Source organism: Lepisosteus platostomus, chromosome 8, assembly GCF_059453375.1.
Source record: "Lepisosteus platostomus isolate fLepPlt1 chromosome 8, fLepPlt1.hap1, whole genome shotgun sequence".
Taxonomy (NCBI): Eukaryota; Metazoa; Chordata; class Actinopteri; order Semionotiformes; family Lepisosteidae; genus Lepisosteus; species Lepisosteus platostomus.
Window position 1 is genome coordinate 53,878,454 of NC_142618.1, and position 24,556 is coordinate 53,903,009.

Genomic DNA, 24,556 nt, shown 5'->3' on the forward strand with positions numbered 1-24,556 from the left:
CAAGTCTGGAAATCATTTCCATAGCTGTTGTTCTTGTTTTCTTGTCAAAGTTACTACATTTTTTCTTAGGGTTCCCATACATTTTTGGAGTGTTTTTTTCTTTCTGCTTTGAAGTGATTTTTCTTTTTCACTCCGCCAATTTTCTATTTAAAATGTAATGCAATCCGAATGAGAAAAGCACCATCGTCATATGTAATATTTAATGTGTGTTCTGTAAATGATTAGCTAAATACCCTTAATGAATATGTCAAAATGTCTGAAACCATATCAATTACCATGGGTTACTAAACAGGGTCTAAAATGCTGCTCGGTGCACATATGGAAACAGGCGTCTTGACTTTCAGACAAAAAACATACATATGGAAAGCATATGGGAATCTTTAATGGTAAGGACAGATGGAAAGACAGTACTTCAAAATACTTCTAAGAAAATGTTATATCTTCCCGTATAAACGATATAGCAAAATGATATAGCATCTGCAATTTTTTTAACAATTGTTTTACTTAAAACATGAGTAAAACCAATTTATGTATATTAAGTGAAAGTTCTGATGGACATAGTGACACTTCAGGGTTATTTTTAATTGCACGATTGAAGCTGATTTTGAATCTTGCTTTTTATTCAACAAGTGTTATGACGTTTTGAGATTTAAAATACAAGGACTCATTATGTCTTCTAATAATTATTTGCTATTTATGCAACAGAATGAAGATCTGTTAAGTGTATTTGAATACAATTTCTGTGCATTCTCTGTACGTACTAGGAACAAACACCATTATTCAGCTAAGGCTAAAAGCTATGATATGAGAGAGATAAATGTATTTTAAGGGATGAAAGCAGTCAGAGTCTGGTACCCCAAGTCATTCAGTGATGTTGTTCTTTTGTCTAGGAAGGCAAACAAACTACGAAAGTTTTAATCAGAAAGAATTACCACTTATCTTTAGTTATTCAGGTTTTATAAAACCTTAGTTATAGGCCTCTTTAAGTATTAATGACTTTTAATTATAATATAGTGGCACTGTGCACTGAAACCTATTAAAGCAATTGGCTTTTTAGTTTCTCAATCTTTTTAAAGCTCCCTTAATCTATAACTCAATTGCTTTCAGCTATGATTTACAATTTCAGCTTCTTAAAAGCTTAGGTTGGTTTCGATGAATGGTAAACCAGATTGAAGAGAGACATCTTGTAGAGTTTTGGAAAATCACTGTAAAAGCCATATCATATACTATACGTAGTTTTGATATATTTATGTGAAAAATATTTTTGTTCAGTCTGTCATTTCCTTACCTGAACTGCCATAAAACACTACTGTTTACATTGAAGTCTGTAAGACCTAAAGTATAACTTGAATATTTTACAATGTACTTTGAAAGTGGTGGAACTTCAAAACTTTGCAATGCAGCAAAAACAAAGTAAAAAACAAGTTTGCCCTAGAATCTGAAAGATCTATTCATTCATGCTCGAGCATTGAATCATGGACTTCCCAGTTGACATGAAAAATGTGTATTATTTCCAGACAGGTAGTACATTTGGGAAAAGTAGATAGAAAAGAGAGAAAAAAAATTTAGCTGTTGAGCTTTCTTTTCCTATACCTGCAGTATGTGTTTTTTCTTTTCTTTTTTATTTTCTTCTTTTTTAGCAAAAGTTCAAGAGGAATGACAGAAACAAACTTTTTCTTCTCTGCTACTCTAACTTACAATTCTCCATGTCACTTCCCAGAAAGCTATGATTGCCTTAGTAAGCAGAGCTTTTCTGCATTGGTGGTTTTGTGTCCAGCTTGGTTCTTTCGGGGTTCCTAACTTCCTCATCCAGTAGCCAGACGAACCCTCTGCCAGGTAGGTTAAGCCAATGATTACCAACTTCCTTCTCAATTAACATTCCTCAATGTATTTTCTTATTGGGTGTTGTTATTCCGCACTCATTGGAGTTTTTTAATGAAACTTTGGGAGGGATGACAGCAAATGTCTTTGACATAATTAATTCAAACCTCAACATTTCTTCTTTTCCAGGACTTGCCGATATTATGCTGAATTCATGGTTCCAGAAAAGCTGCCCCAAACCATGATACTCTCACACCATACTTGACGGTAGGTTCTTCTGCTGGAAGGCAGTTTGGTTTTTACCACATAAAACATTTCTCACTGTGGCCAGAAAGTTCAGCTTTTGACTCATTTGGCAGAGAACATTCTTTGAGTAGTCTTGTGGGTTATCCAGATGTTTATTTATGAACTTGAGATGGGCAGCAATGTACTATTTAGAGAGCAATAGTTTCTGTATGGCTATTTTTCCATGAAAACTTTTCCAAAACAGTATTTTTCTGATACTGAACACTGACATTAGCTGCAGTGAGAGATACCTGTTGATACTTACTTGTCATTTGGAGTTTTTTGTGACTTCCTGGATGATTTTTCAGGTAGCTGTTGTGGCGATCTTGACAGGACAACAAGTCCTGGGTAGAGTCAAGCTTGAGCCTTATGCAAAACAATCTCCAAGCCAAAGATATTAATCTCCATGCCTTACAGAGGATGTGGCTTTCCTTTTAACACGAGCTTTATGTTGGAGTGTCCTATCCAATAAAAAACACAGTCCCATTCAACATTTTGAAGGTACTGCACTATTTTTCTGTTTCTTCATCATGAATTAATATGAAATTCTGACCCATGTCAAGTTTCAGTGACATTGTGTATTCAGAATGTGTACATTTGTTTGATAGCAGTAATGCTAATACATTCAGACATATTTCGCTTTGTTGAAAACCATGTACACCTGCTAAAGGCAACTTTTTATTACTCTTAATCAATGGAATACATTTCCGAGACAACTGTATATATTGTATTCTCATGTGTACAGTATGTGTATCGTTAGTGTGTGTTAATATACATTTTGTGTAAATATACATTTATGTTGATAAGCAAACTTTGTTTTCTGAGATCACATCTGATATACAATATAAGATTAAGCTTAGTTTGATCGCATATCACTGTAAACTTCCAAAACATGTAAGGATAGTATTCTAAGGAGAAAAAAGCTATATAGAGTTTTTATATATTGTATTTATATCTGACATTTATTTATGATATTTATATCTAGTACATTTGGGTTTGAAAATTCTTCTAATTTGTTTAAATATCTTTTATTTCTGCTAAACCAGAAATAAAGTCAGTGTTGACTTGTAGGATATTTTAAGATGTAGAGCAGAGGAATTGATGTACTGATTCCAATCTGCCCACACATAGCCCAAAGAACTTAAGTGTGGTTCTGTTCTTATGCAGTTGTTATGGGAACCAAAGGCAACAAAGCCTTGAAGAGACTAAAAGACTTACTGTATATCACATTTTTGCAACAAGCAGAGAATTAAATGATCTAATGGGATCTAAAAGATTGTGTAGATGATATACATTGCTCCTATATTTGTTGCTTTTTTTCATCATCATAAAACTGAAACTCCAACATGGGAAACTTCTATGTATGACAATACATCTTGCTTTTCATTGCAACTTTAAATCAACCCCATTGAGCTCCTAGAAAATGAGTGAGAAGGACAAAATAGAAACAAAACCCTTCTGGCTTATCCAGTGATTGAAGGTGTCTATCTAAACTGTGTGGTTATGCCACAGTTTTTGACAAGTGATATTTTGACTCTGGGAACATTGTACTCTATAAAATTATAATAATTATTATTTTAATCCAGGCTCAGGATATAAATATGTACATATATTTATATGTGTGAGTCTGTATGTGTAAAAAGGAGAGAATGTGATTTATTATGTGGATGAAAAATAGTCAATTTTATTCATTTATGCAAACTCACTCATTCAGGTAGTTGAAGGCCACAGCTTCCAAAGGAGCATTGTGTGCCTGTGATTACAATGACTAGAAGAGAACAAAACACAAAGGGTTTTCACTCAAGGAAAAACTATTATTATTACTAAATAAAGAAAAGCTCTGTTTTGTCCTCAATATTTTTATTTTCTTTCCTTAATCATGCCCTCACAATGGAGAGAATTCAGTCAATCTGGTAAAACAGTGAGGAATATTAGAAATTTGTAATGAAAGGAATACACAGCCTTGAATGAGATCTGACTGTTGTTGCATGGATTAACTAAAGAAAAAAAAAGTTTGTAGAAAAACTTCTTTAAGAAAAAAAAAGTTTGTAGAAAATTGATTCTTTCGTAAAGCAATAACTGGAAAAGGAATGTAATTTATTTTTCTTAAATCCACTTCTAATGTTTATTTGTAAATGTTTGACAGTGTTCTCAGATTAGACTCTTTTAATAGAACAAAATATACATCCTCAGTTTTTTTTGCTTACTGGTTCAAAATGGAAATAATAGCTTAATTACAATGATTTTAGAAATCCCTGTGAATATTATACATATACACTGTGAAACATTCCCTGATAAAATGTGATACTTATACTATATGTTGAGCAGCTATAAAAATATTTAATATTTGATTAATTTCCATTTTATTAATACAGTGTAAGCCCATTTCCTCATGTCCTATTTTGAGTTTTATGTAAACTCATATTTGAACTTCTAAGGGTTACTAAAAGGCTATATAAAGTTTTTCCTCAGATTCCAAAAATCAGAACATGAATAAAAAATATCAATTTGAAATGAAGGACTGGCCCGTATGAAAGTGAACAATGAAGGGGTTAGATCTTCGTTTTTTCTTATTTTACTTTGTGAATGCAGGGGTATTTAGCTGAAAGGTCAGTGAATTACTATTGGATACTTTCCTCTTTTTTGAGTTGAACTAAATTGATTCCATATCAGTGATTATCCCCCATGCAAACAAAGTAATCTTTTGTAGTGGAAGGTTTGACATTCTTTTGGGCTATGCAGCTTGATTTCCGAGAGCAGTGAAATAAATGTTCAAACCTGGGATCTATCAAGCTACTAGCAGTAAGTAGCCTGATGCCAGCCAGGCTCTGAGGTTGCTGCAGAAATGATGTGGGTGGGATGGAGCTCTCAGAATATAAATTACTGTAGGGCAACACCATTCCCATTCTTTCCAGAGCATTCAAGTTTCCCAGCATCGGCGGCCTGATTTGTTCACCTAGCAGGCTTTAATGTCTGCTGTGTGGCTCCCCCTGAAGAAAAGATTCACCCTGTGAATTGTCACTGCACAGGCTCGTAGTTTAACTACCTACACAAATCTCAATGACTGTATAGAGATAAAATGGCTAATGAAGTAAATATATAGTAATGATTATCAGTATTCATTCTAAGCGATAAACATGAAAAAAACAGTGGAGGGCACTCTCGAGCCTTGGGCACACATAAACATGAAATGTGATTTTTGTTTTTACTACTCACCCTTTACCAAGACTAGCAGCTTGTTATTCTGTCTTCAAGGGACTTATTTCCCCTTTATTAGAGCCATTTGGTAGGTGGGTTAAGTTTAAGTCCGTGATGCTGTATGATAAGTCAGCCTTTAAGAAAAAAGTAATAATGGTTTCTACTATGAAAAGACACTGATTCAACTAGGTGACGCAGTAGACTAAATGAATGCATAAGGGCAAGTAAAGCTTAATTCCACTCTGAAAAGTGAAAAGAAAAAAACACATTTTGGCTGTTGACACCTAAAGCATTAATAAACTTTATGGTGGAGCTTATATCCCGGTGCTGTAGTGTGTTTTCAGTCAAACTGGAAAAAGTGGAAAGAACTAAACTATGTACTGTACAGCATGGTTAAACAATAAAGGAGCAAAAGGCTGTCAGGCTGAAAGTAATGAATTAGAAAAAACAAAATGTGTTGGCTGTGGATATTTCTTTAGGTCTGTAAGCATGAAACATTATGTATTTTCTTTCTTTTTCTTGTTAGCCTGTAATAAACCTGTTTTATTCCCTGTGTAACCTCATGGTGAAGTTCAGCCTCATTACAATACTTAACTTCCCACCAATAAGCCATATAAATTCTCCTTTTATTCTTGGAAATAGTATTTAAAAAAAATAGAGTTTCTGTAGTTTATGACCAAAACATTTGGATTTATAGAAAGCCACTTAATTTGAGAATTTATTATGCCTGGCAATGCTGTTTGTAATTTCAGATATCTAATAGTACTAAATAACTTTTATATTCTACATTTAATTTTACAACATAATTTTCAAATGGTAGATCAGAAATATAAATGTAATAATAACCTATGAATCTAAGGCTGAAATATGTGAAGACAGAAAATAAAATTATTCTAATGACATTTTAATTTTAGTAATATTTAAATATTTGTACTTACTGTAAAAAGAGCCTTTGTTGAGTCTTGTAGAATTTGTCGTATTTTTTTCAGTGTATTTGTTTATAGGAAATGTTTAGAAACATTTGATCATCTTTGGGATGGGGATACCAAATTATTTTTGGAGCTAAAAAGAAAGAATTAAATAAAATATAGTTTAGCCACTTAATGTTAATGTTAATGACTAATGTTAATAGTCTACACTTTTTTGGAAAAAGTATCAGTATTTTTACTCAAGGGCCATTGAAAAATAAGAAGATAAACAGGAAAGTATAAACATCAAACTATGTATCTTAAGCCTTTATATAAATGGGAACTTTTATTTAATAATGGTACAGTAGGTTGCTTCTATAAATTGCAGATTGGCAGTCAGGGTGATGGTATTGGGGACATCAATTTAAGTAATGTAAAATTAAACCCTTTGAGATCTCACATTGGGACCTACTGTATATTCCAGAATGAAAAGGCAGAACAGCAAATGAGATAAAGAAACTTCAGGTTCACATCTGTATTTCTCCCCTAGTATGTCTGTATAATGAATCATGAAGAAGAACTTGTATTTCTGAATTTAATAGGCCGTATTTCGAAGCCACTTGGTTTTCATTTGTATATTTTCTGCCATGAGTGCATTTACATTGTACTAAATTTCAGGGATGAAATGCTTTTCATAGTTTATAGTTCCATTGTATTGCAGCTTGAAATCTATGCAATTTGCTTGCGGTGGTTAGGGATAGAGCAAAACATGTTAGGTATTGATAAGACCTTAGAAATGTCATTCAAGGAGGCATAAAACCCATCTTTTTTTTCTGAACTAATTTATTCCTTAAATCAAATCAAAGAGCTCCAGTTATAATTCCAGCGTGACTTTCCTGTAGTCGATTGACATTAGGCATGACACTAGCTTCAGTGTCTTTTTGATCTTCTCAAAGTGAAGAGACAAGAAAATTTTCAGTGCCACCTATTTACAGATAACTGTGTGTTTGCCTGTCTGCTTCCAAGTATTTGAGTGTTGGAGAATGAACAGACACTTTGATTTGCGAATAAAACTAACTTCACCTTTAAAGCTTCACACTTTTCTTAGCATCTACAGTACAGAAAAGTGAAAATGTCTTTAATTTGCTCCCATGCTCACTGAAACTCATTTCCTAAGTTAGGCCAAAGAACAATTGTATGATAAATTGCACCCTGTTGTTCAACATAAGTGTCTTCAAGAAGGAAAACAGTCCCTTTAGTCTTATGCAGTTCACTGCTTTCTTTGCTGTGCAAACAACAGGATAACCGACCAGATCGTTTTTTCCTCACAGCCACCTGATGTATAATATAGCGCAGAACAATAAGGATCTTTGTTTTGAACAGTCCTGTGTTTTTCACTATTTAAATCTGGTGATATATCGGTGAACTTGTTTCATGTTTACAACTGGGCTGCAGAAATGCAAGGTAGTCTCTTGTACTTTACTGATTTGCTGTGCCTTTTATTGAATTTATTGTAAGGAATCTCTGTAATTTTGTAGTTGTCACTCTCACAAAAATCATATCCTGTGCTCTTGATGTCCTTGCTGACATGGGAAGGTCAATAAAGCTTTGTTCTTTCTTTAACTCAGAAGTTAAGACTTCTTCAATCAATAATATTTACATAATTTTTCGGAGCACACCATGCCAGAAACATCCACCATGCATCATTTCAAATACTTTTTTTACTCCTTCAGTTAAAAACCTTGTCTTCTTTAGCATTCTTTAACATCAGAACATAACTTTTTGCAGTTGCTTCTTTAACTGCAGCTAGTTGCCAAAATATTTTTAAGTTGTAGCAGGTTTCTGAGATTTAATTGCCCTTTCCTCAGTTGCTAAGTTACTGTAATAATTAGGATGTTTAATGTAAAACGGCCATTTGGATTGTACTCACTGAACACCATGATGCTCTCCTGACAAATCAACCATTCTGTGATAATGGCCCAGCACTCACTATTCCCTTTTCTTTTTCGTCTTGCTGTCATCATTTTGGTAACAAAGCATGTAATTAAAAAAAACATCTGCTGCCCGTATATCAAATACTATTTTGCAGGATCGCACACATTTGAGACGAATATAAAATAGCATCATACTGTATACAGTATGTTACATACAGTAGCTGTAATTTTTAATACACTTTTCAACTAAATTGAATCAGAAGATTCTGAACTGTATAGGGAAGTGTTAGGCTGGATAGAAAGTGTTTGGTCCAGAGATGTTATTTCAAAATCAGGTCAAGCACCGACATTGATCAATTTAATACATTTTTATATTTTTATAAAAATATCTCAGTCTTTCTGGATTTCCTTACCTAAATGCTTTTTTTGGTGCATTACAAAAAGTTGGAAGGCATAGTTGTCTGTGTTTCCTGTCCCAATGTCAGTTTATTTTGAGAACCTAACCATTGACACTACTTTTCCTTGGATTGTCTGTCTCAATGTTACCGATATATAAGGATCTCTTTCTTGAGCTGCAAGATATATAAAAAATATAACTGTGAAACTGTAAACATGATTTATAACATACATCACAACTTAAATCCACTTTTTACAATATTAAACAGGGCCCTCACTATTTTTTAATTAATATCAGGCAGCTATGTTTTTAGAAGAAATCTAGTGCAAGCTGGTTGTGCTTCATTCTATAATCCCGCATCTTTTCTACTAATCAAAGGAATAATACTTGTCTACTTGTTACAACAACAAAGAAAAACGGCTGACCAGAAATTTAAACTAGTGGAAAAAGATATCAAATTCACAGCTACCTTTTTCAAAAAAGTTACATTATAGATGGAAAACTCAAGTTCGGCCACTTACAATATTTCACATGGAAACTAAAATCTGCAGGTTTTTATTCTTAATACTGTATATGACCTAATTAAGCAAATTATTTGTTCAATCAAAAACTCAGTCAACTCACTATTTTGAGGATTCCACTACATGGCATTAGGAAAATAAATTCATACAAGTGCTATAAAAAACATAGTAACCAAATAGGCTTGCAAAAGTGTATTCTCAGAAGAAATGAGAAAAAATGCATCTGTAAAAGCAATAATGAAATATTACTGCAAAGGCTAAGAAACTAAAAGTTGGTAGGGCAGATACCAACAAGGATCGTGGATGGCCGAAAATAATGTAGTGGATTTCAATAGACCAAAAACTGAGAAGTCCGGATAAGGACAAGTGGCTTTGGAATAAGGGAAGGAATTATTAAAATTACTAAAAACAATTCAAATTCACAATTTTGAAGGCTGTAGATTTTTTGAATGTTTTTGAAAAATATGCATTACTCAGGTTTTGTTAAAGATTTACCACAGAGGATTGTCACTTACATCTGCTCCCATCCTCCCCTATCAATCTCATTCCATGAGTATGCCAATGAATCTAGCACAAAATCAGTACCCCATTTGAACTGTCCTGTGAGTGGGGAGCAAAAACACGACCGCAAAAGAGATATTGATTTGTGTGTCGCAAACACTCTATCGATCTTCTGTCTGATATGCCCTGAAACGAGTTCTGCTAATGTGTCTCACAAAACAAAAATGCAATTATCAACTCCATAATCTGCTGTTCAGGGGGATCTAGCTGTTCTATCTCTTTGTTTGGTTTGTATTCTCTGACATTCAATCAGTACCTCTTTGTTTCAAGTACATTTCGAACAGCAGTCTGCTGTCACCTGGTATGAAAACCTTTATAAATTTAAATCTGAAACATTTGGTGGTTTGGAAAGCTGCAAGCAAGGAAGGAGGGTTGTGAAAACTTATCGTCCACTCTCTTTATTTTCATCATTACAGGATCCAAGATGGGCTCTTTCTTTCGAAGTGAAGAGATGTGTTTAGTTCAGCTTTTCTTCCAAACAGAATCAGCACACTATTGCATAAATGAGCTGGGGGATCTGGGCCTGGTGCAGTTCAAAGATGTAAGTATGATTTTCAGTTGTGAAAGATTTTCTGTCATACAGAATCATTGCTGTTATCAAATCAAAAGCCCATCTTCTGTACTTCTGACAGAAAAGCAAAATACTGTGAAATATATATTAAAAATACTCATCTCACTACCCAGTTTTGCTTGTTTATGTCCTGATTACTTCACACAAACGCTGCTACCACGCAGTACTGAAATCTGATTATATTTTCTAACATTATTATAACTGTCAAGACTTGGATTTTAAAACATAATGAAAAAACTTTGCAATAAGCAAACTACAAGATATTCAATTCTGTTATGTCTATGTGAACTGTGGAGTTTGGAGTGCTCATTATTGACCATACTTATATATTCGTTTCATCTAGCTGAACCCTGGGACTGTAGCCTTCCAGAAGAGGTTTGTGAATGAAGTAAAAAAATGTGAAGAGATGGAAAGGATACTACGTAAGCTTTTTTCTGCTTTTTGTGGTCTGTCTTTGACACATATGATCTGACAGAACTGACCTGAAGGATTTGCATTATATACTGAGACACATTAAAATTGCAGCTAATAAATATGGGAACCTGTAGTATTTGTTGTAATTCTAAAAGCTCTCAATATGTACAGTATAACTGGAGACAACATTTAATGGTTCTTGTAACCCAAACCCTACACTGGCCTGAAATGCCCACTTATTTCAAAACCCTTTTTACAGCATAAGACACATATTATTGAAGACCCTCAATTTCCATCAGTTTTTTAAATGGTATTTACTGTTTTAGACTCATACTTTTTGGTTTGAGGATCATTTTCAAATCTGATGAGTGGACTTCAGAGACAGATGGCAGGATTGCTTTGTTGAAACCCCAGCTAGGGTTAGGGTTAATATTAGTTAGACATTTTTTATGCTCAGTGTTGGGTTTTGGGTCCCAGGGGAAGTTAAGAATGAGTGGAAATTTGCTCCTATCTACAACTTTTATTCTGAGACTTTTAGCTGTCTGTTTTGTAAAATTGCAGTGTCTGGGAATTATATTACAAATTGAGTCAGATCAAAAGTTGTTATAAAACTCATTCAGCTTAAACTCTCTTAGTTTCATCATTTAACTTGCAAATAGATGTATATTACTGGAGTCAACATTTAGTGGTTCTTGTAACCCAAACCCTACAGTGGCCTGAAATGCCCACTCATTTCAAAGCCCTTTTTATAGCACTTTTCAGCTGGACACACATTATTGAGTACCGTCAATTTCCAACACCATTTTTCAATGTTTTTTATTGTTTTAGACTCATCCTTTTTGGTCTGAGGATCATTTTTAAATCTGATGAGTGGAGAGACAGATGGCAAGATTGCTCTGTTGAAACCACAGCTAGGGTTATGGTTAACATACTCACACTAGATAGACATTTGTTATGCTCAGTGCTGGATTTTGGCTCCCAAGGGAAGTTTAGGACGAGTGGTAATTTGCCCCTATCCGCAACTTTTTTGTTTGGAGACTTTTGGCCACTTATATTGTAAACTGCAGTGTTTGGCAATTGTTTTTCAAAACTGAGTCAGATGAAAACCTGTTCTACTGGATAAACTCTCTTAATTTTACCTTTTAATGTGCAACTAGATGTACAGTATAACTGGAGTCAACATATAATTGTTCTTGTAACCCAAACCCTGTACGGGTCTGAAATGCCCTATCATTTAAATACCATTTTCACTGCATTTTTCAGCTGATTGAAAATTTCACTAAATGGGATGCATAATTGAAGACCATCAATTTCAATGTGCTTGTGTCGATTATTTTTTATTCTTTTTGACTTATACTTTTAATTTTTCGGCACATTTTGAAATCTAATGACTGTGGAGGGCTTCAGAGACAGATGGCAGGTTTGCTCTGTTGAAGCCGCAGCTAGGGTTAGGGTTAGCATTCCCAAACATTTTTTACACTCAGTGCTGGATTTTGGGTCCAAAGGGAAGTTTAGGACGAGTGGTAATTTGCTCTTATCTACAGTTCAACTTTTATTCGGAGAATTTTAGCTGCCTAGTTTTGTAAATTGCAGTGTCCAGGAATTATATTACAAAATTGAGTCAGATCAAATGTTGTTATAAAACTCGTTCTGCTGGATAAACTCTTTTAGTTTCTTCATTTAACTTGTATATAGATGCACTTATACGGTATTAATATTACATTTTAATATTGTACTATTGTATGGGCCACAGGGGCTCAAGTAAGGAGTGTCTCACACCCTGTTACAACATCCTCATTAGAATGCATGGATCCTAAAAGGAAGCCATAACTGTGATATGAACAAAGTAAATCTTTGAAAATAAAAATGAATGTCTTTCCTAAATGGTTGCACATGTTCAAATAATAACCTCCCCCACCAGCAATTTCACTGAATGTTTTGGACGTTATGTTTCCAGCTGAAGTGTTCTGTTATCTTTGTTATATAAGATCTAGATCCCACCAATAAAATCAATTAGAAAAGCAGTCATCTTCCTTCAGCTTAGATGTGCAAATACATTACAGCTTAAAATACTGTATTTGTATCCTTCTCTTGGTTTCTGACCTTCTACAGATTTTTCCTTGAGTTGGTCTGAAATTCCTTAGTCTTCATGATTGACTTTTTTGCTTGCTTACTGCGGGTCCTTATAGAGTTCACTCAACTAATTGTGCTGCTTCTAAATTTTGCGCACCTGAACTAATTTAGGGTTGCCACAGCACAGGTTCTGAATATTACAAAAGCAATCATGGCTTTTCCATTTTTCTTTCATACTACTTATCTACTGTATTTACTTATGTCATTGTGTTCTTTGCGGCTTGGATGTACAGTATGGATTACATTGCGCATATAACAGGTAGTACTTGCTGTTTCAAAGTGTCGTGACTGCAGGCTTTAAAGCAACACACTAAACCTATGGAAAGTGTGGTACCCATGAAGAAATGAAGATCTTCAGAAGATGGCGGTCATTATTAGAGCAGGAGCCTTATTTTGCCAAACAATTGATGCAACTGGTGTCCAGGTGAACATGGTGGTACACAAATGTTTAGAATGAAGCGTAGCCCACAAGATAAGAATCGGTAAACCCTGAAGGATGATGCACATGTTATAGCTTATGTAACTGAGGAGGTTTAGTAGCTTGAGTTAAATATGAACAGAAAGAATAAGTGAGAACTGACTTAGTACTGTACATCCAAGCTGTGACCAGATATTGTACCCAGATACTGTACACTATTTAGAAAAGTAACACACATGTTGATTGTGACATTGTCTGATGCAGTTTATTGGCTGCTAGTATTAAACATTTCACAGGACAGTCACCTCAAAAAGAGAAGAATTCTGCAAAACGTATGGACTGATAGCAAACCTGGTCTCAGGCAAGAGCAAACAACAAATACAAAAACACAACAAGCATGTTAGTAAGTAAGTGTGATATTTATTTACACGGAGAAGGGTACCATTTTACCATTTTATTGTTTTGTCTTTATTTAATGGGTAGCAACATGAGATTTGATTTAGTTTTTAAGTACAATAGGTTGTTTTGCAATGGAGTGGATGGTGACATTATTTATATCAAAGTACGATACAGTAGAGTGTGTTTGTGCGACTAATTCACAGTTGCATTCTCTCATCAATGTCTTTTAATTTTGGTCAGATTTATGATGGACATAATTTACAATCTATGCACAAAAGTTGGAATGGATTAATCTTTTCTAACTTTATGCATAGATTGTAAATTCAAAGTAGCTCATTACTTGCTTTGCTGATCAGTTATAATTCTGAATCATGGCTGATTGAAATTCAGCAGGCAGTAGTAAAGCACCATACAATGTTCTTTGATCATATTTTATGATTTGTTCTATTTTGTAAAAAAGAACAATGTCAAACATTTATTAGTCTACTTAACTTAAATTAAAACATTTTTTAAAATATTAATATGACTGGTTTGGGTAGAGTTGTAACTGGAATCAGCGGTACCTGGAGATTTTGAAGAGTAATGTACTGTAGGTGCCTACAGTATTTATTGCATGGATATGGGAGTTTTTCTTTCAAACTCATGCTAATACTAATATTAAATAAATATTATTTTCAATTTAAGTTCAATATGAAAGATTAAAGCTAGGGATTTTTTCGCAATACCAGAGTAACTGTTTTTGATACTACATACTGTATGTAAAAATATTTATGTATGAATATACAGTACATAAAGTTTTAACAATCAAGACAAGAATGTTTTTGCTGTGGTAATATGTGTATAGAGTTATTAGAAAAATGTTTTAAGATCTTTACAGTTTAACTGAACTTCCAAAATTAAATTATAATGAGGTCTTCTATTTTAAACCTTCCTCCCACTATCTCCCATTTTTATATTTATGCAGCTAAAAATGTTGTCTGAATCCAGTTAATTCTTAAAACTCTTTAAAAAGTTTTTTTGTGAAAGCTGAGTCTTCATCCCATTTGTTTTTTAAACAAGGCTGTTCAGAGAAAATCAATAGCTGGTTTTAACAAAGAAAAACTAAATTGAACATTTATGTTTTCAGTTGAAAAGGGAAAAAAAATACTTGGTATTCTCCTGGGCAGAAATATTTAGGATTTAAATATCCAAACCCTTCTGTTACAAGCAGATAAATATTACAATAAAAGCATTCAAGCTGAGAAGAAGAGACTGTCCAGATGTGTTATGCCTCTTCAGCTTCCATTGAGGAATGGGTTGCTCTGTCTGTGACTCCTCTGTGGACACTCCCAGCCATTGTCTTCCTGTAATCAGCAGTCAGCCACACATGGTTCACTGGAGGGTCTCTATTCACTTTCATTGCCCTGTGCTCCACCCTATTTGCCACCTAGCACAGATACTGCTTCAAATAAGGTTTTAATTTCCAGACAGGCCCACCCAACATGCCTCACAACTGGTTGCTGTAGAATTCAGTAAAAATATGCTACTGTACATCTTTTTTTTTGCAGTATGTTTTTGGCAGTAAATCGTGTTTTTAACAGTATCAAACTGGAAAAAAAGTATTGGAAATGTATTGATCTGAACCAGCAAAAGCATAATTCATAACCATTTGCCTCTGCAATCCAAATGTCAGGGGTTAGATTCTTTCAGATATTGTTTGTCTTAAATATTTTGAAACAATAAACAGGTGTACACACGGCTTTACTGCAGTGGTCAATGTTGTTGTCATTTTCATTACATTGAATGTGTCGGTGTGCAGGTGATTTGCTGCCACATCCCGAAATGTCTAAATGGAAAAGGGATGACTTTTTAATAAATGTGAGCCAGTGATCCCGTTCTACAGTCACCATGAATGCCCCGAATCTGACTATTTCCACCATTCTACAGAATGTGCTTGGAGGTACAGTACAAAATGGTTGCAAAACATTACGTCTGTTCTATATATTAGGTCTGTAGATCAGACCTAGAATAACCTTTATCAAAGTGATGGAAAGGTAAAGTTTGGAGAAAGAAAGGAGCTGCAGATGTTCCAGAAAACACCACCTCATGAGTGAAGCATGGCCTGTCCTGGACATCCATGCATGTCCAGAACAGACCATTTTCAATAAGAAAGTAGAACTGGCACACTAAGCTGTAGACCACTAAGTATAATCTTTATCAGCCATTAAGTAGCAAAATAAATAAAACCTGATCTTCACAGCGTTTTAACTATATTGTCATGATTTTAAACTCTTTGCTGGCAAGGGTGATTACAAAAGAAGAGTAGAAAGGTTTGTTTTTTAGAGGTCTGTTAGAGGTTTATGATTGGCAATCATATTAAGAGTTCAGGGTCTCTGGTTATGCTATTGAGAGGCCAAGCACATTCCACAAGAGATATTGAGTTACCATTTTGCAGTTCACAAGCCAAGCTTATTCTTTTTTTCTTCAAAATGTAAGATAAAGCGCATTATTGACAGGTTTGAGACACTTGTTTTTTTGTTTCCTTCAGGATTCCTTGAGAAAGAGATCTTAAAAACCAACATCACAATTTCAGAAAGCTGCGAGAATGTAAAAGCACCGTGTCCCAGGGATGTTCTTGAGCTTGAGGTTAGTATTGATTTCTTCAGGCAGCCATCAGAGGCTATTCTGAATCCTGTTTGTCTACTATTTTCACCTTTTGCCTACAAATGCAATGCTTAACAAAGGTAAACAACATTGTTTGAGGTCTAAAAAAAAGGCTTTTCGACTATTGGTTCTTCTCAGTGCATGTACTTGTCTGTGCATAATCACAGTCTACAAAAAGCAGGTTAAAATGAAAAATAACATCCTTGGTCAGGCAAGTTCAGAATATTTTTTAAAAATTACATAAATAATGTCTGTGACAGATTAGCTAGATAGTCAACTCTCATCCACTGGAAACTGTCTAAACATCCTGACACGACAAAGATATAAGGAGTCTCTCTGATTTGTAAAATATATTTAGCTTGGAGGGGCTGAAACTGCTGATTCTTTCATAACGTTGAATTTTCATGGGACTAAACTGCAGTTGCAGGAAGGATATCTTGAACATGTCAAAAAAGGGAGAGGTATGCATCTTTGTTCCTCTTAAGAATAAAAAGAAAAGAAAGTTAGAAGACTTGTGACTCAAAACTACTCAAAACTTTCAAAAGTCCAACACACATGCTGAGTGTAAAACCATTTTTTCATTACCAACATAACCCACATACTTCTTGTCCAGAATGCCCCTGCCCAGCCACCTGCAAATGTTACATTTCCATATTTATAAAGAGCATGAGTTGCCTGCCAATTTGTACATATGCATGCTATTTTGAAGCCTTTTGGCTTTACAGGTCAGCTAGAATTAATTTCAACTCAGTGGAACTATGTCATTAGACATTTCAATCAAATGTTTAGGTGGATGGGTCGTTTCATTACACATATGGGATAGTGACTGAAGCACAGTAGAGAGAAAAACTCTATCAGCTTGTGATCAATTTTCTCTTTGCTGTTGTTTTCTTTTGTAATACTGAAGGATATGTGTTGTATCCTGAATTATCACCGCACGTATAACACTCTCTTAATTTTCACACAGAAAAACAGAAAATGCATTTTCTTCAATGCACATCCATACTAGAATTTTTTCATATATTTTTCATATTTTTTTCACATATTATATGTAACAGTTACACAAGAATCACTGGGTAATGTCTAATTTGCAGTTTTTCGAAAATGTAAAAAAGAGGCTATGCAGTTCTAAGGGTAGGGAAGGTGTTATAATGTATGGAAATCCTTGAGGACAAATATGTCTGCAAAATATTCCGATACTTCAGATGTAGAGAGTCTTATTGGGGCATTTATTAGATACATAATAGAAACATACACTGAGACAATGTTAGCTTTTTACAGTACTTACAAAATAATTTGATCTATGTGTGGTGCATATAGCTCTATCTCCATTTGACCTTTAAATAAGCTTGTTGACAAAGCTGCAGAGCATGCAGAAGTTCTGGGTGTATACATAGGTATTCTATATTGAAGGAGGAGTGTGATTTCTGAGTGTGGGGATAAGTCCAGAGGAGGCAAAACCTAAACCTAAACAAAAGCTATATGCAAAAGAGAAACAAAAACAAAGGTTTCAAAATGTTGCATGCAAAATAGTCTTTGCAGACTTCTATCACAAATAGTTTCTTCATAATGGAGTCATTATTATGCAGTACCTGTTGTCTGGACAGGTGGGTATTAGTTTTCCCCTGAAAGAAAAAAATGCAACCATTATTGAAGCCAAATAAAAAAGCAATTTAACGGTAACAGTGTCTTTTAATCAAACTAATTCAGTGTATCTAACAAGAGAACAATTAACTAACATCAATCTTCAGTTATCTTGGAATTCCAATTTTACATCCTGAGGCTGCAGCTGCTATGAAGGCAGCTTCAAAGACATTATTTTTTTCATATAGAACATGTGCAATTTTTAACATTAATGAAGTTCTATGCACATTTGGGTGCAAAATAGAGTTGCTTGTTGAAGCTCTGAATGTATTAAAAGTTCAAGCCCACACTGTGGACTTCACTGTTGGATTCTTGAGCAAGGCTTTTTATCGTGATTTTCTGAGTGACTCTTTTTATATAAATAAGTTCCAGTGTTGTCTGAGGTCTGACATGTAACCTACAGACTGAACATCCCATGCAGACTGAGCCCTGTAATATAAGTGCACTAATCAGTGGCCCTGAAATACCTTCTAAATTCCATATATCTAAATAAGTGCAGTTATGAAACCCAGAAACCTATAATCTACGATGGTGATTACCACTTGTAACTAAAGCTTTTACAAAGTCTTTAAAAAAGCTCTTATGAAGCAAATATTTCAGTTAAACTCCTCCAGGTGCAAGGCTTAGATCCACTTCAATCAGCTCAACATGAAGCAGAAAACTGGCCTAGTGTTAGCTTTGTGAAATGATTTTGAACTAAAAAGTAATAATTTCTAATATTTCATGGTTTATTTGGTAATGAATTGTACACAGATTTAGCTATAAGAAAAGGAAATTAATATATATGAGCTATATAGAGTAATATACTGTATAACTATGTGCATTTGATCTACTGTATGTACAGTAAACCTTCCCAGAAGAATTGCTGCTTTTAGGTTAATATGGGGAATTAAGGGAAAAAAGAAAAAAAAAACACGCTTTCCTGCTGAGGATCAGGGGAAAGGTTAGAAGTTGAAACATCTGCCAATTAAATTCAGCACAACTCTTCCAATTAAATTCGACACAAATTGACGTTGTCCTGTTAATTAGCTCTGCTCTTGTGGGCCTCGGAGGCTTCTTTCGTCACTGAGAGCTTGTGGAAGTCTGGTTCTTTTTCCCAGGCAGCACTGAAAGCGATGCAATGGGACACCTTTAAAAGCTTACAGTATGCTGTACACATTCTCCCTGCAGACAGACATTGGATTCACGTTTTTTTTAACTGCCTACAGATACATGGAAGATGGCAATGTTGTACAGTACATTTACATTTCGAAACAAATGCAGCTAATATTATTATAATATTAATTTTAAATTATTAAATGTTTGATGCCTTTTTTACAAAATAGGCACAAAAGGCATTCTTTATTTCCCAATAGTCGAAAGACGGTGATCTCATGGGAGCAAACTTGGGGATATCCATGGACAGATGGAGTTATCAATTGTATGTCCCAGTTGTCAATTGTTTCTAAACAGTGCTAAACCAATAAAATAATCTAAATAAGCAGGATGTAGATACTTTATTAACTATTCAATTTTAATTCTTCATTATTTCATTTAACAAATATCACATATTTGAGAAAAAAGTGCCAATAAAATACACTTTTTATTTCTCCCTGACATGTAAACCTATACGCATTCAAATTTTACACACTGGTAATAGAGTGAAATTATGAGCCCATAGTAATAGTGTTTGGCCATTAGTAAAAAAATCTAAGAACATAAAACCAGCTGATTCTCTTGTGATAAAAATTGTAAGTCACATGAAGATTGATTCTCCTGAATTGAAATATATCAAAACATTCTAAAATACAGCTAAAATATCAACTATCCACTATTTTGTGATTTTCTTACTGCAAAAATCAAGATTCAATTGTATTTATCTATGAAAAAAGTATTTATTTTTTTCAGACATGAACTCTGCAGCATGTATTTAATACTATGATACATTACTATGTAATGTCTTACAGAAGAATACATTAATTCTACAAAAAATTGCATTAATCAATTGCATGAAAGATACTTCTTCCTTTTAAGGGCAGCAGCAAACTGGGACATATTCTGTCAACATATGGCACAAGGCCCAGGATAAGATGCCAGTCCATCATGGGACACACACACCCAGAAAAAATGTAGAGACAATAATTAACCTAGCAAGCATGCCTTTGAAAGGTGATACTGTAGGCACCCAGAGAAAACTTACAAAGATACTGTATGATGAGAACTCATAGAGGCTCCACTTACAAGATGGGCTGGCCTGGAGTTGAATCCAAGAGCTTGTCTGCAGGTTGGATGTCATAAAACATTTGGCATAATCAAATATCTAATCTTAAGAATTAACCTAAATAACTTCATGTAAAATTAAACTCACTTGCTCTTTGCAATGCTGGGGCCCTGAGTTCATTTCCAGATGTGGGGTACTAGTTGCATGGGGTATGTCTTTGGACTGTGGGGTTAACTGGTTTCTGGGAAAATTGGCCCTGCTGTGAGTGTATGCGTGTTTGTGTGTGCCCAGCGATAAACTGGTGTCCCTTCCAGGGTGTATCCTGCCTTGCGTCTATTGCTTGCCAGGCCATCCTCTTTTACTTTGTATTGAATAAAACATTTAGAAAACAAATGGATCTTTTTTAATTTAAAAGTAAATGTCATCACTAAATACGCCCCATCTTTTAACACATTTATTAATTTCAGCTTCATTTCAGTGAAAGCCCAGCCAGACAGCCTTCAAGAAAAGAGTACACCAACTATTTGTTTTCTTGTGGAGACTCAGTGCAGTACTCAATGTACCTCATCAATAACTTCTCATTTATGTGACCAGTGAATCTAAAAGCAAGTTATTATCAACGCCTTTATTCTATCCGTTTCAAGCAATCCAATTGAGAAAGGTTGTTTATCAGCTTCTGTCCTCTGATTTGACTGTCCATGCAGATCCCACTTACATACAGTACATAAAAGAGATTTTCTTATTAACAGATTTTCAGCCTTGTATCAGTTTGTATGCTTACTTCTCCCCATTGTGGCTTTTCAGTGATATAATTCTGTAGGAATCTCAGGGCTAGTCAACTTATGGCCTATCTGTCTCCTCTGAATAAAGCAACACTAAATCTTCCATTGACCTCATTTTTCTTTGCAGGCTACTTTTCAAAAACTGGAACAAGAGTTAAAAGAGATCAACTCGAATCATGAAGCCCTGAAACAGAACTTCACAGAAATGATGGAGATGAAATATTTGCTTCAGATGACTGAAGATTTTTTTGAAGAGGTATGTCACATTACAATAAAAAAATGACCAAGGTTGTACAACTATATTATTAATCATTGCCATACAGTGAGTACATGCCTTCGGTTTTATGCTCAACCATTCTACCTATGTCTTTCGAGCTAGAACAATGCTTTAATGAGAATCCAAAAAAACTCTTCGTGACTGGCATCAGATAAACATGCATACAGTAGATTTGTTACATTTTGAGAGAACATTTTGCTTTGTTATATAAAAATGAAATCAGCAATTATTTTGTTTGTATTCATGCTCAGTTTGGAATTTTTAGTTATCGACATGACATCAGTACTTACACCCACAGCATATGAGCTATATGAACACAACACTTCCCTCCATAACATTCACTTTGAGGTCATTTGCCATTTTTCACACTGTAAATCTCTCAATACCAACAGGAGGGTTGTCACTTATTGGGGTAAGTTACATGGTTTCATGCTGACAACACAGCAAACTCATGTGTTGTCAGTCATTCAAGGTATACTGTTGTTGATACCATCACTGCTGAAGTGCTTGAAAATATTTATGTATTTGTTTAATAAAATTGCAGTTACCAATAGAGGTAGCTGTGTTTCAAACCAGCAATGTCGCTCTGTACTCTGAATGAGCACAAGGTGTGTATACACAATTGTATGATTAGATACAGAATGATCAAATTTCTTTTATTTTTAAAATGAGCTTCCAAACATTCTCAGAGAAAGAAATGTTATGTATAACTACATACAGTGCATCGGTGATTTTGCAGTCCATCAGACCAGCTGAAATAAGCTTTGCTATTAAAGAAAAATGTGACTGTAATTCTTTCTGGTTTGTAGTGCTGAGCCAATGCTGTCCACCTACTACAAACAGGTATCAACAACACACCTCGTAACATAAAGTGAATACCCAACTTTGAAAGTGTATTGGACTTATGCAAAACTAAAAGTGTGACTTATGACATTGGTCTTGTGCATTATTTGCATTTATTCTGTGCACCTGGACAGATTCACCTGAGCAAGGTCTAATTAATGTGTTCCTTAGCTGCTGCTTGTGGTAAAAAATATGGACTACATGACATCTTTGTTTAAACAGAACATAAATGTAAAAGAAAAATACGGTAATCTGGGATGTAAGCCTTATTTTTACTTTTATGCACCTTCTCTTCTCCAGTATACTCCTTTGAAGTATAGTTTTTTCAAAGCTTTTTCACAGCTACAATTGATTTGAGTAATTTTGTTTTTATTATTATTCTTGGGACAGCTTGGCTTATGGTATTATTAATGTTTGAAAATAGATATCAAAATAGAAGTATTTCTGGAATTAACAAAAAAGTGAAACCAAGAAAATTAAGAGGTCATCTGAACTATTGTGCAGTTTTGGTTGGAAGTTGCTTATTGGACACAGAATCACATCTACCTATTTTGTGAAGTTTTCCAGTGAAATTGCTTTGCATGAAACAGTTCTCCCTGCTCTCAGTTCTAAATACACATCTGTGTGAACATGCCCATGAAAGTTATAATAACGAACGATGACAAATAATAGTCAGGATCCAATTACAGTTAAGTATTGTTTTGAAACCATCACGCGATAAACATAAAAAAGTAAGAATGACATAATGAATTAGTTAAAATACAAACAAAGTGTGAAATTAATTCAAAGAAATCTCTGCCTTGTCAGAGTTGCAAAAAAGTGTGGCAGCAGCCCCCAGAGAAATACTGGGCTATGTTCCAGCAGGTGTGTTAATTCTACGCTGTGCTAGAGTGACATAGCTAATTTGTTTTACTACACACTTGCAGCAAAGTTATATGTATTACCCAGAAGGCAAACACAAGGATGTTGCAATTTCAGGAAGGCAATAGATTTTATAGAGCTTGCCAAAATATATTATACAGTAGGGCATATTTGTCTTTTTTCAATATCCCATCAATTTTGCTGCATCAATTTAATTATATATTCTAGTTTAGAATCCAAAACAATATCTCTATAATCAGTTTATACTATAGACTTAACATGAATGCACGTATTGCTTATCATTTATACATGTGCATAATGCATACACAGTATGAACTATACTGTACATATATTTTTGTTGTATATAGTATATCATATTGACTCCATCCATCCATTTCCTCTTTTTCCACTACAAGGAAGCAGGAGCCTGATCAGGCAAGCAATGGATGCAAGGCAGGGTACACCCTGGACTGGACACCATTCCATTACAGGGCTGACAAACTGATAAAAACACAGACATGCCTAGGGCCAATTTTCTCTGAAGCCAATGAACCTACCAGTGACTTATTTTCAGATTGTGGAATGAACCCAAAGCACCAGGAGAAAACACACTCAAACATGGGGAGAACATACAGACTCCTTTTACCCAGGGCCCCACCGAACCACTGAGCCTCTGTGCCACCCATATTAACTCCATTTCCCAAATATTTTCGCAAATATTTATATTTAGACTTGCTGAACTAGAAACAACAGGTTGTGTGATACAAAGTGAAAAGCCCAGTGGGTTCGAATTGCAAATGGTCTTCCAGAAAAACGACCTGAATTCTATGGCGCAAATTTGAATCTAAGGGGCTCCTCTCATTTTTAACATGTTATGCCTGAAAATAATCTGGTCAAAGAAAACATCAAATAAGACATCAAAGAAGGCAAACATGAACAGGATTCTATTTTTATTCTTAGCTTTTCTAGTGGGTTCCCACTAGAATTAGAATGCATGTTAGCATGCTTTATTGAAAACAAGCTTTTCCTAAAGGAGACCCCCTTCAGCCAAACTGCAGTCTCATTAAATTTTCCAATTAACTCTAAAAGCTCTATGTGTTATTTGCTGTAATTATCATTCAACAGCTTTGCCAGTGGTTATAACTAATATGCCATGACACCACTTATTAGATGCACATGCGTGCTTAAGAAACAACAGGAATATTTTGGTAAAAAAAACATTATTAGGAGAACAAATGTAACAGTATGTGTGCTGTGGCTTTATAACTCCAAAAACTTGTAGTTCACCTTTTTTTAACAATTACTTCTTTTAATTAGATCAAGACCTGTTAGCACCGTTTAACCGTTATTCTTAATATTTTTTTACTGACCTGTAAAACTATAAATTTTGTGAGTATTTGTTATCTACTGACAGTCATTTAATTGCTCTTTGTTCAGAAGATGTTGGTCTTAGCAATTCCAAAACTGAGTTTTGTAAACTATGGGAGACAGAACCTTATCTGTGTATTCAACCATTTGTGCAGTTTTTAAGTCAGTGACAATATTTAAAACATTGCTTAACGGCTGGTTTTTGTCTGACTTTTCAGAAATTGTAAATTTTATGATTCACATTGTATTGTGATGGACTGGTGCCCCATCCAGGATGTACCCTGCCTTGCGCTCGGTGCTTGCTGGGTAGGCTCCGGCTTCCCGCGACACTGTAGGGTATAAAACGTTTTGATAAATGACGTGACATGACATTGTATT

General features: G+C 34.6%; 1 protein-coding gene across 2 annotated transcripts in view; it reads left to right on the forward strand.

Annotated features, from left to right (window-relative positions):
• Nucleotides 1-9,804: 9,804 nt before the first annotated feature.
• Nucleotides 9,805-24,556, forward strand: part of LOC148657534 (V-type proton ATPase 116 kDa subunit a 1) — a 49,446-nt gene continuing 34,694 nt past the window's right edge. Inside the window, exons 1-5 of one of the 2 annotated variants that reach the window (XM_088643943.1) lie at nt 9,805-9,926; nt 10,042-10,166; nt 10,540-10,618; nt 16,088-16,185; nt 20,957-21,085. In XM_088643943.1, the coding sequence (XP_088500069.1) occupies nt 10,050-10,166; nt 10,540-10,618; nt 16,088-16,185; nt 20,957-21,085 (423 nt within the window). In that variant the 5' untranslated portion in view covers nt 9,805-9,926; nt 10,042-10,049. Of the gene's footprint in view, nt 9,927-10,041; nt 10,167-10,539; nt 10,619-16,087; nt 16,186-16,384; nt 16,665-20,956; nt 21,086-24,556 lie in introns of those variants that run through there. The other variant, XM_088643944.1, reaches the window with a different exon arrangement.